We start from the raw sequence: 13,514 nt of genomic DNA on the forward strand, positions 1-13,514 counted from the left end.
GAAGAAGTACACAGCACACACACTGACCTGCTCGGCTCTCTGATGTCCAGCAGACAACCAGCGGAAATCATCTCTCGGCCCCTATTGGACACTCTGACCCCGATTCTCCTCCTATTGTCTCCAATTCCCGGGCGCCGCCATATTGCCTGTTCCCATCATAGGAAAACATGCAGCGCTGGGCTCCGGTATCATGGCGGCGAATGTGAGCCGGTGACCCGCCTTATCCTCGGTCCCCAGACTGGCCGAATATCATAGAAATGCTATCATAATGCCGGGCACAGCTGGAGGTCTAACGGGGCTTCTAATATAATCATAACCTGCCTGACAAGAACCCCTCAGACCCTCCCTGGATGGAACGCAAAACCCGGAAGTGTCTGTGGAACGCACAAACAGGAAGTGCCTGGATGGTGGCAGAGACACTTCCGCTCGTTGTGTGGAGGGGAAAGGGCTGAATCCAGGTGACCCAAATCAGGGACAGGGAGTTCAGTGTCATCAGGAAGCCCCATCCTGGGGTGCTCCATACTAATATTATGTAAACTACAGCACAGTGTATGGAGTGCAGGGGTCAGGAAGAAGAAGCCGGGTAGGCAAGTTTGAAAAAATGGGTTTTGAGTGCTCTTTTAAATGAGCAGAAAGTAGGAGCAAGCCGAATAGGACACAGTGTATGGAATGCAGGGCTCAGGAATAAATCATTTACAGCACAGTAGAGATTCCTGGGACGAGTAGATCCCCAAACTTTTGATGTCTTTGTTGCGTGAGGAACCTTTTGAATCTGTTCTTCATTTCTGGTCATTGCAGACTGGAGAGGCAGTGAGGGTTGAGAAGAGGTCACATGTCATTATATATGGAGGGGCCAGGATGCAGAAAGAGGTCCCCTGTGGTGGTGGAATCGGCCATCTTGGTGAAGTTGGAGGAGGATTTGGGAGATGTCTCGAGAAGTATCCTCCGACTGGCGCTGGAGATTATTTATTCCGTGACCGGAGAGGTGAGGCATGCTGGGAAATTCACAATGATCAGCGGTTAGTGATTCCACCATGGATGTCACAGGCCTTCATGTCATCCTCATGGTGTTTTCATGGCGTCCTTATGTCATGTTCCTGGTGGCCTCATGTCATCTGCAAATCGTCCTCATGTCATCCTCGTGGTGTCTCCATGTCGTCCACATGTCCGCTAATATTAGGGCAGACCTATCACAGGCCTGTGCTAATAGATGTGGGAGGGGCTTAAGCACAGTCAGTGACCACAGGAAATTAATCTGAGGTTTTTAAACTTCAGGCACTCAGTGTGATTCTTTTCATTTGTTTTTCATTTTGGAGATTTTTGTATCATTGGGGGATTCCTCTCATTGTAGGATTATACCATTGTGAGAAAGTCTGGTGATGACCACATTATGAAAACCTTCCACCAAAGTGCCACCATGGATTCTCCGTGTGTAAGAAATAATGAGCAGAAGATTTTGGAACTCACCAGCAGGATCATTGAGCTGCTGACCGGACAGGTAGGTGGCCGTAGGAACTGTGTGGTAATCTCTGGTGGGGAACTGCTCGGTGCCTCTATATGGTCGCCATTCTTGGGGCCAATCCCTGGCCTTGCTTATTGAATTAGTTTTTTTTAATTTAGTTATATAATTGCCCCTTATGTTGGTTAGGCATAGGTATATAGCCGTTATACCTATGAAATATTTGCTGTCTGGTTTGTAGGTCTCTGCAGATTTTACAGACAATTACCATGGAGGAAGTGATCACTGTGGACATTCTCAGGGCTTCCATATATTGGGTAAGTGTCCTTTGTGTCATTTCTCTGATTCATAGAACCAGTCCCATCAGTGGACTTTCTGCAGGGTTCCCCTTTAATGCAATGTATTATATTCTGGTGATTGGTGTAAAGGCACCACATGTAGAGAAATGTCCTAAGGACCCCATAGTTGCAGAGATCAGATTGGACATACTGCTGAATGAGTCGGTGGAGGGACACGTTTCTTCTCTGCCAGTAGAGATGAGGTGTTCTCAATCAGTCACTTATACCGAGGTTACCAACAAGTGTGGGGCCAGTGCTGAGCTTTCTTTCCAGGGACCCCATCATTGTTGTATGGGGGAAGGGCGTTGCAGTAAATGATTGTAATTTGTACAATAAAAGTCTTCAGACAAATATATATCATATTCCCTCTTCATTATTCTTTCTTCTTTCTCCCTTCATTTACCTTTCACCCTCACCGTTGTTTTGCAGGGAGCATGTATTCTTGTAACACCTCCTGGTTTCTTTCAGCTCCTTGTTCTAGCAGAAATCTTCACGGCGCCATGAAAGAGAAGCAGGAAAATTACAGGAGAACATTCACAAATAAATGGAGTCAGACCAATGCAGCATCTATACCAAACTCTATGCCAGATAACAATGGGACCCTCACAGATATCTCCGCCCCTGAGGAGCCGTTACCATTCACGTCTACCTGTATGAAGGAAGAACTCGTGTCTGCTGAGGAGGACAGCCTCACCAATGGCTCCATACCTCCCCCTGATGGACAGATTGATTATATTATTACCTACATTAAAGAGGAAGAGGAATCATGTGATGAGGAAACACTTTCAGACTCTTTCTTGCCTCGAGAGTACACCTCCATTTGTAAAAGGGGTGAAGAGAAGAACATGACTGTCATGTACACAGGTTCCAATAAGGAAGGCAATAAACCGGCTTCCAGCCCCCATCAGCAGTTTTTAGAGGATGCCGAACTGATGCGCAGCTTCACCGAGTGCGAGAAGTGCTTTACCTGCAACAAGCACCAGCGGATCCACATTCGGGAGAAACCTTTTTCCTGCTCCACCTGTGGAAAATTCTTCACAACCAACTCCAACCTGGTGGCCCACCAGAGGATTCACACAGGGGAAAAACCTTTCTCCTGCTCAGAGTGTGGAAAATGTTTCACGAGTAGCTCGGACCTGGTCAAACACAAGATTATTCACACAGGGGAGAAGCCTTTTCCCTGCTCCTCATGTGGAAAATGTTTTACAAACAAGTCAAATCTGATTAAACACCAGAGAATCCACACAGGAGAGCGGCCCTATTCCTGCCCCGACTGCGGGAAGAGGTTTACCAGTACTTCACACCTTGTTACACACCGTAGGACTCACACCGGGGAGAAACCATATCCCTGCCCTAACTGTGGGAAGTTCTTTAGTAATAAATCCCACCTAGTGGAACACCAGAGAATTCATACAGGGGAAAGGCCCTATACTTGTTCTGATTGCGGGAAATGCTTTACACAGAAAAGTAACCTAAAAAACCACCTTAGAATTCATTCCCGTGGTCAGATGGGAAATAGTCACAGAGAGTATGAAAATGTTACAGCCATGTGAGCACCATTCTGGACTGAGCAGAACCTTGTAAGCACCCATCTGGACTGAACAGAACCTGGAGTTTTGTTTTTGTAGTTGTCTTTGGTTTAGAGCTGAATCTCTGGACATGGAGAAGTAGCCTCCAGCTATGAAAGTCTAGGTTCTGGCCTGGAAGGTTTAGCATGGATATTTGTGAAAGACTGGAGACAGATCCACACAGTTCAATCCTAAAGAGTCTGAAGTGTAGATCATTGCATTTTTAGGTTGTGAAGAGCCAGCAGGAGTTGTAGTTTTGGGAATTGGATTCCACAGATGGGTGTTCAATCCTTTATTCTATAATACGATCTTCAGCTAAGGATCTCTCGAGGTAAATCCAATACTAATGAGACCCCAGTGAGGATCCATCACTGGAACACTTCAAGTCCATGACTTCTATCCTGAAAAATGTGAAGCCCTCAATAAAATAATTTCTGTTTTCAGAGGAGCTGCTCAGAATCTTGGTGACAGAGACTGCAGAACTTTTTTTTTTTTTTAGTAAAATGTATATTTATTAAAATTTCAAACAATATGTAAAGACCAAGTCTAAACTCTGCATCATCTGTGTGATATATAAAGGAAGTTCACACTGCCGGTGATTGTATGATTTATAAAATTAAGAGTTTATTGGTGGAACATCAACCAGCCCGGATCTGATAATCTGAAACTCAAACACAGAATGTTCTCCTTGGCCTAAACATTTCATCCATTCTTGGCCATAGTCCTGCTCTGTGTAACCAAACAAGCATATTTCATGGTCTATGAAGGATTGGAGCAACACACACACCACACACACCTTAAAACTGAATAATATAATATTGTAAGTAATATTGTCACCAAGGTGCCCTCTCTGACATTTTTTTGTAACCTGCTCTCCTCTCATTGGCAAAGTGAGTCTGGTTTTCTGTTGTGGGTAGCCTAACAGCCTTTAGATGTAGAATAATCCCAGGCCACACTTCTTCACGCTCACAAGGTTAGTACTTGTGCCCTAATCCAAAACCACATAATAGTCACTGAAGAATCTAAGGAACCCCATAGTGGTCCACAATTCCTACGAGTTCATGACAAAGGTGGAGAAGAATGGCGGCAATAAGGTCACCTGAGAGGTAAGTTAAAATGAAAGATCAGATTCAGTCTTTGTAGAAAGTTGCACCACCTATAGAAGAGGTGATTGTTGACATGTCTGTGCCTTATTCTCCTTCAGATAATTTTCACCAATTCTCATCTTCTCATCATCCCAACTTGATTTATTGTGGACGGGTATAGTCTCCATGATTGGATTACACAAAATAGGATCGATTGTTGGGTTCTATTGGAGGCCAGGTCTGCTGAAGAATTATAGTGACATTGTAGCTCCCTCAGGCTCTTTGGGCCCTGCCAGTAGGCCCCCAAAAGTAACCCACATAAAGATAAATCGCCCTCTCCTTGTTTCTAATTTTATACAAAATATTAATTGGGAAAAAGGCAGGAGAAGGACACTGCATGGCTGAGACCCCATTTAAGATGCGAAGCACTGTAGGGATATGTGACCATGAAGCTTCATAAGAAGTATGAAATCTGGACATTTATGCCAGTGGCCACTCATGAGTAAAATAATAGTGGAGTGGCATTCAGAGGATCTCTTCCGGAAAGAAAACAAAGGCTGTTACTGCTGAGCTCCATCAGAATGTGATTTAAAAAAGCAGCACAGAGCCGAGGAATCTAGAACTCACGATTTGTATATTTACTAGATCTGGACAAGCGATATGAGGACATCTAGGAATGTCTTGGCCCAGATTTTATTGGCATTATTGGAGAATAACTGTCAGAAATCTTTCTACATTCATCAAATTCCAGAGGCTGGATCCTCCAAGATACAGTGAGCCCGAGATCCAGGGACCACCACAGACAGGACCCAGAGACAAGATCTCCCATGAGGAGGCAAAAACCTTCTCATGGTTAAAGTTTTAGCAGTTTATTTAGAAGAAAAACGTTACAAAAGAAAATTAATTATATAATCAGAGGGTCCATGATTTGCTGTAGATTTCATTTTGAAATAGAGATTTCTATGATTGAAAAGATATGATCATGTATCACAAAACTTTTCTGATTCATTATGAGTTTAGTGGATCACAGAGTTTGTTTTCCATTCATTTCTGAGGGACAGCTACACCTTACGGCTCTTTAGATGTTCCTTGAACTGGCTAGGACAGGGCAGCTGCCTCTGGCCACCCTCCCTCTGGATCTTCTGATTTGGTGAACTCTTCCTTTTAGTTATGACAATTGTTTGGCATTTTCACCCACGTGAGTTCTCTGGTGGGCAGTCAGCTGGCCTTTATGTTTGAAGGTTTTGTCACAGTCAGAGCACGCGAAGGACTTCTCAGTCGAGTGGACCCTCTTGTGGTATGTAAACCCTTTCTCTGTGGTGAAGCCTTTCTTACATTCTCCACACTGAAATGGTTTCTCTCCCAGGTGGCTCTTCTGGTGTCTAACCAGGTCCTTCTTCCAGATAAACACCATCCCGCACTCAGAACAGCTACGCAGATTGACATCTGTGTGAGATCTCATGTGCAGGAGCAAAAGGGAGTTGAGGCAAAAACCTTTCCCGCAAATCAAACATGGATATGGTTTGTTGGACTTGTGGAACTGCTGATGCTTCATAAACTTGTCATGATCACTGAAGGTCCATCCACAGATGGAGCAGCTGAACCTGTTATTGGTGGTGTGCACGAGCTTATGAATGTTCAGATTCTCTTTCTTGGAGAACGACTCCCCACACTGGAGGCAGGGGAACTGTTTGTCACGAGTGTGAAGTTTGATGTGTTTATTAAGGTTGGATTTTGTAGGAAATCTACGACCACACTTTGAGCAGGCAAAGGGCTTTTCACCCGTGTGAATGCGCTGGTGGATTACTAACTGTGAGTTGCTGGTGAATTTTTTTTCACATTGAGAGCAGTGGAAATATCTGTTAGTTTTGTGCATTTTGCGGTGCTCCAACAGGTCTGACTTTGAGTAGAAGGTGGCTCCGCACTTGGAGCACGATGACTTTTTAGTCTTGATGTGCTCAATTTTGTGGGCCTGTCTTTGGTGAAGCAAAAGCTCAGACTTGGACAAGAACTGGTCCCAACAAATGGAGCAAGTCGGCTTCTTTCCTTTGTGGGCCTCTCTGTGTTTTACCAGATTCCAGTGGTTTCTAAATGTCCTCTGGCACACATGGCACGTATAGAGCGTTTTGGGGATCTCTGTGAATTTATTGGACGTGCTGCACTCTTCTGAATTCTGCAACTTTCCTAGATGTTCACCTGTATATGAAAATCCAATATTATCATTGGCTGAATGTTTTATGTCTTCTAGTGGGTGGGGTTCCTCCTTAATATCAGAATATGTATGTTTACTTTCTGGAAGATTTACCGTCTCCTCCTCCCTAATAATAGGTTCTTCATAGTGTGGCTCGCCTTTGACGTCAGTAGATTTACTTTGTGTTTGATTCATTGGTTTTAAAATGCTATTGTTATTTTCTTCACCTTTTAGGCTGTGTTCCCCCCTAATATCAGTAGATTCTTTCTGTGTATGACCCATGGTGGTGCAAATATCAGAACAGGTGGCATCACCTTCATAGGAGGAGGCTTCCTGCTTAATATCATTCACAGTAAATGTTGGGTCTGTGTGTATGTGGTCACCGCAAATGTTTCCATGTAGCTGGAATTGGAGTTCCTCATCCCCTTCACCTGAGATTGGTTCAATCTTTATACAATCATCCCTACAATCTGTTGTTGTATACACTGTGGTGGTTGTATCTATGGTGCTGACGTCTGAAGTGAAGTCTGAGGAACGACTGACATCCTTGTTGTCTGCTACAAGTTCATCAACTTGGTGTTCATAAGATTCTGCGCGTACGTTATTATTTTCATAGAAATCTGTTAGATAAAAAAGATGTCAGTTAAGCATCAAACGACACAACTAACTATCATTCATTATATTTTCCACGTTCTTTGCTTTGTGTATTGAGCACCATCACTCTCTTCTAACACATCATTGTACCTAGATCTAATGCTGTGTATGGGGGTAGACACCACCATAATGCAATCACTGTACTGGCTTACCGAACCCTCCCAACCATAGGCCAGGCACCCAATGGGTTGGATCCCCACATGGACCCACACGCCATCTCTGGCTGGAGAAGGAAAGTTATCGCTAACATTAAACCAGACAGGAAATCTTCCAATACAAATAAATTTCCATGGACTAATCTGCCATGTGTTTTCATTGGCTGATTCATGAGCTGTAAGAATCCACAGGAAATCGGACGACCCGATGAAAGCCAGGCGTCACTGTGTACATGACTGAAGAGTGTAACACCAATGGACTGCTAAAACTGACAAACATTCCATAGTCATAGAGTGAAGGGCATTTTATTTCTGAAGAGCATTTGTGGTAATTAATATTATTCTCTAAGTTCGGAGTGCTGGCACCAACAATTCAATGTTTGGAATGGAGAACATTTATACTATATATTTATATCTATTATATATTTATAACTTCTGAACCTAAGGCTGGAATCTCCACAAACTGCTCTTTGATTTTAGTCAGAACAATTCCCGAGATCTAAATCTTTGTTACTCCGGATCAGTGTGTATTCATTCAGGATCGTTTATTGATAGAGAAACCAGAGAATTTCCCTACTTGTCAGATGCCCCAGCACTGGGCAGGACAGCTCTTATTAAATAAAGAACTGTCTCTGGCATCATAGATTTCCTCCAGGCCTGGTAGGGGAGGTCTCTGAAGAATTAGGTTGGGGCATATTGGACCTTCTCATTTTACATGGAAGTTGTCACCCATCAAATAATTAGACTTCTAGAAAACATATAGAAGGGGTACACATTGTTCTATGACAAACTTTCCATCTATGGGCTGGGACTAAACTAAATGTGTAAATTACCAGCTTATGAGCTCGGTATTATACTTTGGGATCTGTGGTCACCTTATCTGCAGAAATCCATCCACCACATCTGCAATCAAACTAGGTGCTGCACAATCTATTTCAGGGGCATTTGCTGCTCCCCTGCTACCCACATATAGGAGTACCCGGTCCCCCCCGTTCCCTATAGAAGCTTTGCAAAGCCTTCTGGGAGACAGAGACTTAGCTGGGTTATTCAGCATACAAAGACACAACTAAAATCTGATCGGTTCCAATGACTTTCATCACATGCTTCGTGTTTGTCATTGTTTCAGTCTGTGGTGGTCGGTTTTCTGCACAGCTTGAACATGAGATAAATATATAAAAGAGCAGATCACCAACACGGTGCATCATGATCAAAGACTACAATGTCATTGCAGAAAGATCCCCCAAATTGCAATCACCTCCTCTTCAAGGTCGTGTGCCTCAGGAACCCCAGAAATCTTTTTCTGCTTTGCAATCTTCAGAAAATCGTACAGGGATCTACTGAGACCCCTAACATCCAAGGATCATTAGACGTGGCACACTGACTGGATCCCAGAAACGTGGTCCCTGGAACTTCTCATCCGAGCACCAATAAGACAAAACACACACCGGTAACGAGGAAGAACCTTTATTGATGCTGTAGATATCGATGATCCATATCTTCTGGGATGAATCAAATGATTGGATTTGGCCAGAAGATTTGTAGTCCGAATCTTCCAATGGGAACTTTTGAAGGACATTTCAGATCTCGGATATATTTTCTCTTTATGTCACAGTGAACACAGCCAACTCCCCGTCTTGCATTCTGCACATCAGCTGCTCTTTTATTCTGAGGTCCCTAGGAACATACCCAATCCCCGCTCAATGAGTCCTATTTTGTGAATCTGCTGGTATTATTTCACTGCTGCTTCCTTTCATTTTGTGGTGTCTAACTTTTTGTAGTTACATCAGTCCAGAACTTCTATTGGCACCTTAATAAAGCCAACAATACCTAAGTGCAAGGTCCGCTTATCTCATAGACCCCATCCATTCATGTAAAATACAGGTAGATCCCACCTCCGGTAGTATGTTATTTACTGCAGTAATCACCTCCTCTCCAATGACATCTTGCATCATCGCTCTCACTTCTTGTAGGTTCAGGGACTCACGGCCCCACCACCTGGGGACGACCCCATGCAGCTCTGCTAGGCATGCAATCTGTATTATAGAGGTTAAGAAGGATCCAATGTATCATATGTAAGAGCTGAACAGGGAATGCCGTAATGGAGCTCACTGGAGAAAAAATGAAGCAAACTTTTTGGGTTTCAGGCCCTGTTCTAAGGTGAAGGTGACATTACCTCACGGTGGGATCCAGGGAAAGCCAAGATACAGGAGACAGGGAAAGGCCGAGGGGTAGGCAGAGGAGACGTCTCAGACAAGGAGGGACACCGGCAACCTATGCTGCTAATACAGTTCATTGGGGGGGTATAGGAAAAGTAGACCTAAACATGGCAATCCACTTCCATCACCCTGTGCACGATGTTCCCGTGAATTGTTAGCTTTGCCCATCCTCCATTTTACTCTTTTCATGACTCTTCAAATGTTCATTTAACCTACTCTTAAAGGGGAACTCTTTGCTGCAGTGGGGGCAGGGGTGCTGTCTCCTCATGATATGAACCCTGCGATGAACCTTAAAGTTGGATCTGGTGGTGAATCCTCTATCACATTCATCACACCAGAAGGGTTTTTCTACCTCGTGAACCCTTTGGTGTCTCACCAGATCGTTTTTCTGTTTGAAACAATTGCCGCACTCGGAACACTTATAGGCCCTGTCTGCTGTGTGCATCTTCTGGTGGCTTATAAGGCGGGGCCCCGAGCTGAAGCACTTCCCGCACTCCATACATTCAAAGAGTTTCTCAGTCACACCCATGTGGGCTCTCTTATGTTTGGTCAGTTCAGCTTGGCGAAAGAAACACTTACCACAGTCAGAACACACGAGATTTTCCCCGGCGTGGGTCCGTTCGTGCCTCAGGAGTCGAGCTTTGTGAGCAAACCGCTTGCCGCACAGGATGCAGGGGTAAGGTTTTTCCAAGGTGTGAAAGCGCTGGTGCCTGGTGAATTTGTGCTCATCAACAAAACACTGACCACAGTGAGCACATGTGAAAGTGGGTGCCTCCTGGTGAATGCGCTGATGACTATACAGGTTCTCTTTGCGGGCATAGGATTTACCACACGTGGAGCAGCAATACTGTTTGGATCCCGTGTGAACCTTCATGTGCCCAGCCACATTGGACTTGCTGTAGAAGCGTTTCCCGCACTGAGGACAGGCGAACGGCTTCTCTCCAGTGTGAATCCTCTTGTGAATGATGAGATGTGAATTGCTCCGGAAGGTGATGTTACACTCCGAGCAGTGGAGGACCCGGCTGGCTTTGTGGAAACGAGCGTGAGCCATGAGGTCAAGCTTGTTACAGAAGTCGGCTCCACACTCGGAGCAGGACATCTTCTTCCCTTTGTGCGTTTCCCGGTGCCGTGCCAGGTTGCCATGGTTACTAAAAGTCCTCTTACACACGGGACAGGAGTAGGTGGTCTTAGAGGACAGCGGGGAGTCCCCTAAGGGGGTGGTCAGCTTGATCTCGATGCCTTTGATGTATTCACCAGTAATGGTGAAAGAGTGAACATCGGAGTCTGTGATGGTTCCTTTCAGAATGTGAATACCGGCATCAGGAAAATCCTCCTCCTCCTTAATCCGAACTGACGGAATGTGGTCAGCGGGGGTCGAAATGTCCCTGGGACTGTCCACATCAGGTGACTGGGGTTCTTCCTTAATCTCAGTCAGGTGACACAGTACATGAGCTGGGGGGTCGCAGATTTTATTGTGTAGGAGACGCTCGGGCTTTATCTCAGGGTTGTCGGAGAAGAGTTCCACCTTGATGTCAGTGTAGGGGAGGCTGGGCTCCTCCTTAATACAGGACAACATATGTGCTCTATGATCTGCAAGGTTTGTGTGGCTGACATCAAGTAGATGATGTTCTTTAACTTTAGATTGGGGTTCCTCCTTAATATGATAGGATGACAGCTCATGATTGGCTTTTGTAAAAGAGTCAGTGGCTGGGATGCTGCGGGGATCCTCATCACACTGACATCTGGCACCTGGGAAGATTTCTTGCTTTAGGATGGGTTTATTGGTCAGATCGATGGGATGTGAAGAGGACTCAGAGGAAGACTTCATGGATATAGAATGTTCAGGGGATTTCTGATCCTCAGTCCGAGTCTTTCCCAGCCCGGATCTCACATCGGCGTTCATCTCCAGACCGAGGATTCCCAAACTTCTCCTCCACAGCACATGAAGGGACCCCGGGGTGATGCAGATCATCGATGGCTCCTCACCGACCTGCTGGAAAGAAAAAAGTGATGACTTCCACACCACCTGGGTGTACAACATCCGATACCCTCCCTCCCCCCAGATATATAACGTTCAGGCCCCTGCCTGGGTGTAGAACATCCAAGCCCTTCCCTGATTGTGCAACATCCGGGCCCCCTCCCCCTGGATATATAACGTCCGGGCCCCTCCTTGGGTGTACAAGATCTGGTGCACTCCTTGGAGCATATAGTGTGTTCTATACCAGGGTAAAAGAGGTGGGGGGAGGGAGGAAAAATGGGCCCCTGATGAGGGGAGCGAAGAGACAAGGGCCCCTGAGGAGGGGAATATAATACCTCTTTTGCCAGGTTCTCTTTTTGGGAAGTGAGGTCTGGAATTTACCCATCAGCCGTCTATTTGTCTACTTACCTGGTGAGATGATGGATGGGGTGCACTGCTCCTCCATGAAAAACTTATAGGGACCTTGCTGCTCCCACAGAACACTGGTGGGGGAGTCAGAACTGCTGCTTGGGGGCGGTGCTTGCAGGTGACAGGTCAGAAGTTCTCAGGGGCGGTGCTTGGTGGTGAGATGTCAGCAGCAGTTCTTGGGGGCGGTGCTTGGTGTGACGGGTAAGCAGCAGTCTTTGGGGGTGGTGCTTGGTGGTGACAGGTAAGCAGCAGTCCTCAGCAGGGGCGGTGCTTGGTGTGACAGGTAAGCAGCAGTCCTTGGGGCCAGAGCTTGGTGTGACAGGTAAGCAGCAGTCCTCGGGGGCGGTGCTTGGTGTGACAGGTTAGAAGCAGTTCTTGGGGCCGGTGCTTGGTGTGACAGGTAAGCAGCAGTCCTTGGGGCCAGAGCTTGGTGTGACAGGTCAGCAGCAGTCCTCAGGGGTGGTGCTTGGTGTGACAGGTCAGCAGCAGTCCTCAGGGGTGGTGCTTGGTGTGACAGGTCAGCAGCAGTCCTCAGGGGTGGTGCTTGGTGTGACCTCTCTGTGTGAAAAGATTTATAAATTATGAGAGGTTTGTATATTTCTGGGGTGGGCAGAGCACTGTCCTCATAAGAGTGAGCAGGTATGGGAGGGGTGGGGGTCCTGACCCCATCTATAAATGATACTTCCGGTACAGGAAGCCATCCTCCAGAGCAATCACTTTCTCTTTAATGATACATAAAAGACAATGCGTCTCTCCTGTAATATGTGACTATCAGAGGCTGTCTAGCATTGATGTATGCCCCGCCCCCAATAATTGACAGGTTCCCCCCCCCGGGTTAGTCTCCGTTACCTTCCTCCTTTCTGTCCCTTTCCGTGCTTCAGGCATCCACCGGAAGTACCCCTTCAGGTGTTAGCTACGCTACTTCCGGGTTTAGCGCCTCACACACTTCCTTGCTTTGCAACTGGAATATAGCCCCGCCCTCCTCTGGCTGCTGCGCCTGCGTAGTAATTCCGGAGGGTGGAGCTTTCCCGGCATTCCGTGCGGCGCGCACCGATAAGATGATCGTGGTGTTATGGAGCCGTGTCCCGGCAGACACTGACATCCGGGATGCTGAGCAAGTTATCACGATATTTATATACGATGTCTCTGGAGAAACATTTATTAATTTGTAGTGTGATAAGTACATAAAAAGACATTTCTGTGTGACCATGACAACCTTTCCATGGTTAGGGTATTACCCCCCCAAGTGACTGCTCGGTGTCACCACTGGAGGCGCTATACATGTGTGATGTGTGGCCCATCAAATTCATGACAGGAGCCACAAATCTGACCACAAACCAGTTCATTAAGTATGGAGATGTACAGACTTCACCTTGTGAAATGGGGGTGGGGGGTTTAAAGACATGGGCCTGATATGGGGGTTGGGGGGACTTGTGGGTATGAAGACGTGGGCCTGATATGG

At 46.0% G+C, this 13,514-nt stretch overlaps 2 protein-coding genes across 3 annotated transcripts; one reads left to right on the plus strand and one right to left on the minus strand.

The window, feature by feature from the left end:
- The first annotated feature begins 229 nt into the window (after positions 1–229).
- LOC140339041 (gastrula zinc finger protein XlCGF66.1-like) lies at positions 230–3,957 on the plus strand. Its single transcript, XM_072423561.1, has 5 exons — positions 230–458; positions 799–985; positions 1,352–1,498; positions 1,701–1,776; positions 2,266–3,957. Exons 2-5 carry the CDS (start codon positions 833–835, stop codon positions 3,348–3,350), a joined length of 1,461 nt encoding a protein of 486 aa, XP_072279662.1. The 5' UTR covers positions 230–458; positions 799–832; the 3' UTR covers positions 3,351–3,957.
- On the minus strand, positions 3,849–13,080 carry LOC140338952 (uncharacterized). 2 transcript variants are annotated; one of them, XM_072423294.1, is made up of 4 exons: positions 12,902–13,080; positions 12,053–12,610; positions 10,246–11,656; positions 3,849–7,261 (listed from the first exon to the last, which is right to left on the minus strand). In XM_072423294.1, exons 3-4 carry the CDS (start codon positions 11,636–11,638, stop codon positions 5,619–5,621), a joined length of 3,036 nt encoding a protein of 1,011 aa, XP_072279395.1. In that variant the 5' UTR covers positions 11,639–11,656; positions 12,053–12,610; positions 12,902–13,080; the 3' UTR covers positions 3,849–5,618. The 2 variants fall into 2 exon arrangements, with proteins under 2 accessions (XP_072279395.1, XP_072279394.1); XM_072423293.1 differs by having other exon boundaries at positions 10,246–11,659.
- Positions 13,081–13,514: the final 434 nt, after the last annotated feature.

Source organism: Pyxicephalus adspersus, chromosome 10, assembly GCF_032062135.1.
Source record: "Pyxicephalus adspersus chromosome 10, UCB_Pads_2.0, whole genome shotgun sequence".
NCBI lineage: Eukaryota > Metazoa > Chordata > Amphibia > Anura > Pyxicephalidae > Pyxicephalus > Pyxicephalus adspersus.

Coding starts and splice junctions, on each gene's coding strand:
- LOC140339041 (XM_072423561.1), top strand. CDS start 833: ATGTCATTATATATGGAGGGGCCAGGATGCAGAAAGAGGTCCCCTGTG. Junction 986..1,351: donor TTTATTCCGTGACCGGAGAG/GTGAGGCATGCT, acceptor CTCTCATTGTAG/GATTATACCATTGTGAGAAA. Junction 1,499..1,700: donor TTGAGCTGCTGACCGGACAG/GTAGGTGGCCGT, acceptor TCTGGTTTGTAG/GTCTCTGCAGATTTTACAGA.
- LOC140338952 (XM_072423294.1), bottom strand. CDS start 11,638: ATGATCTGCATCACCCCGGGGTCCCTTCATGTGCTGTGGAGGAGAAGT. Junction 7,262..10,245: donor TCTCGTGTGTTCTGACTGTG/GTAAGTGTTTCT, acceptor TTTATCTAACAG/ATTTCTATGAAAATAATAAC.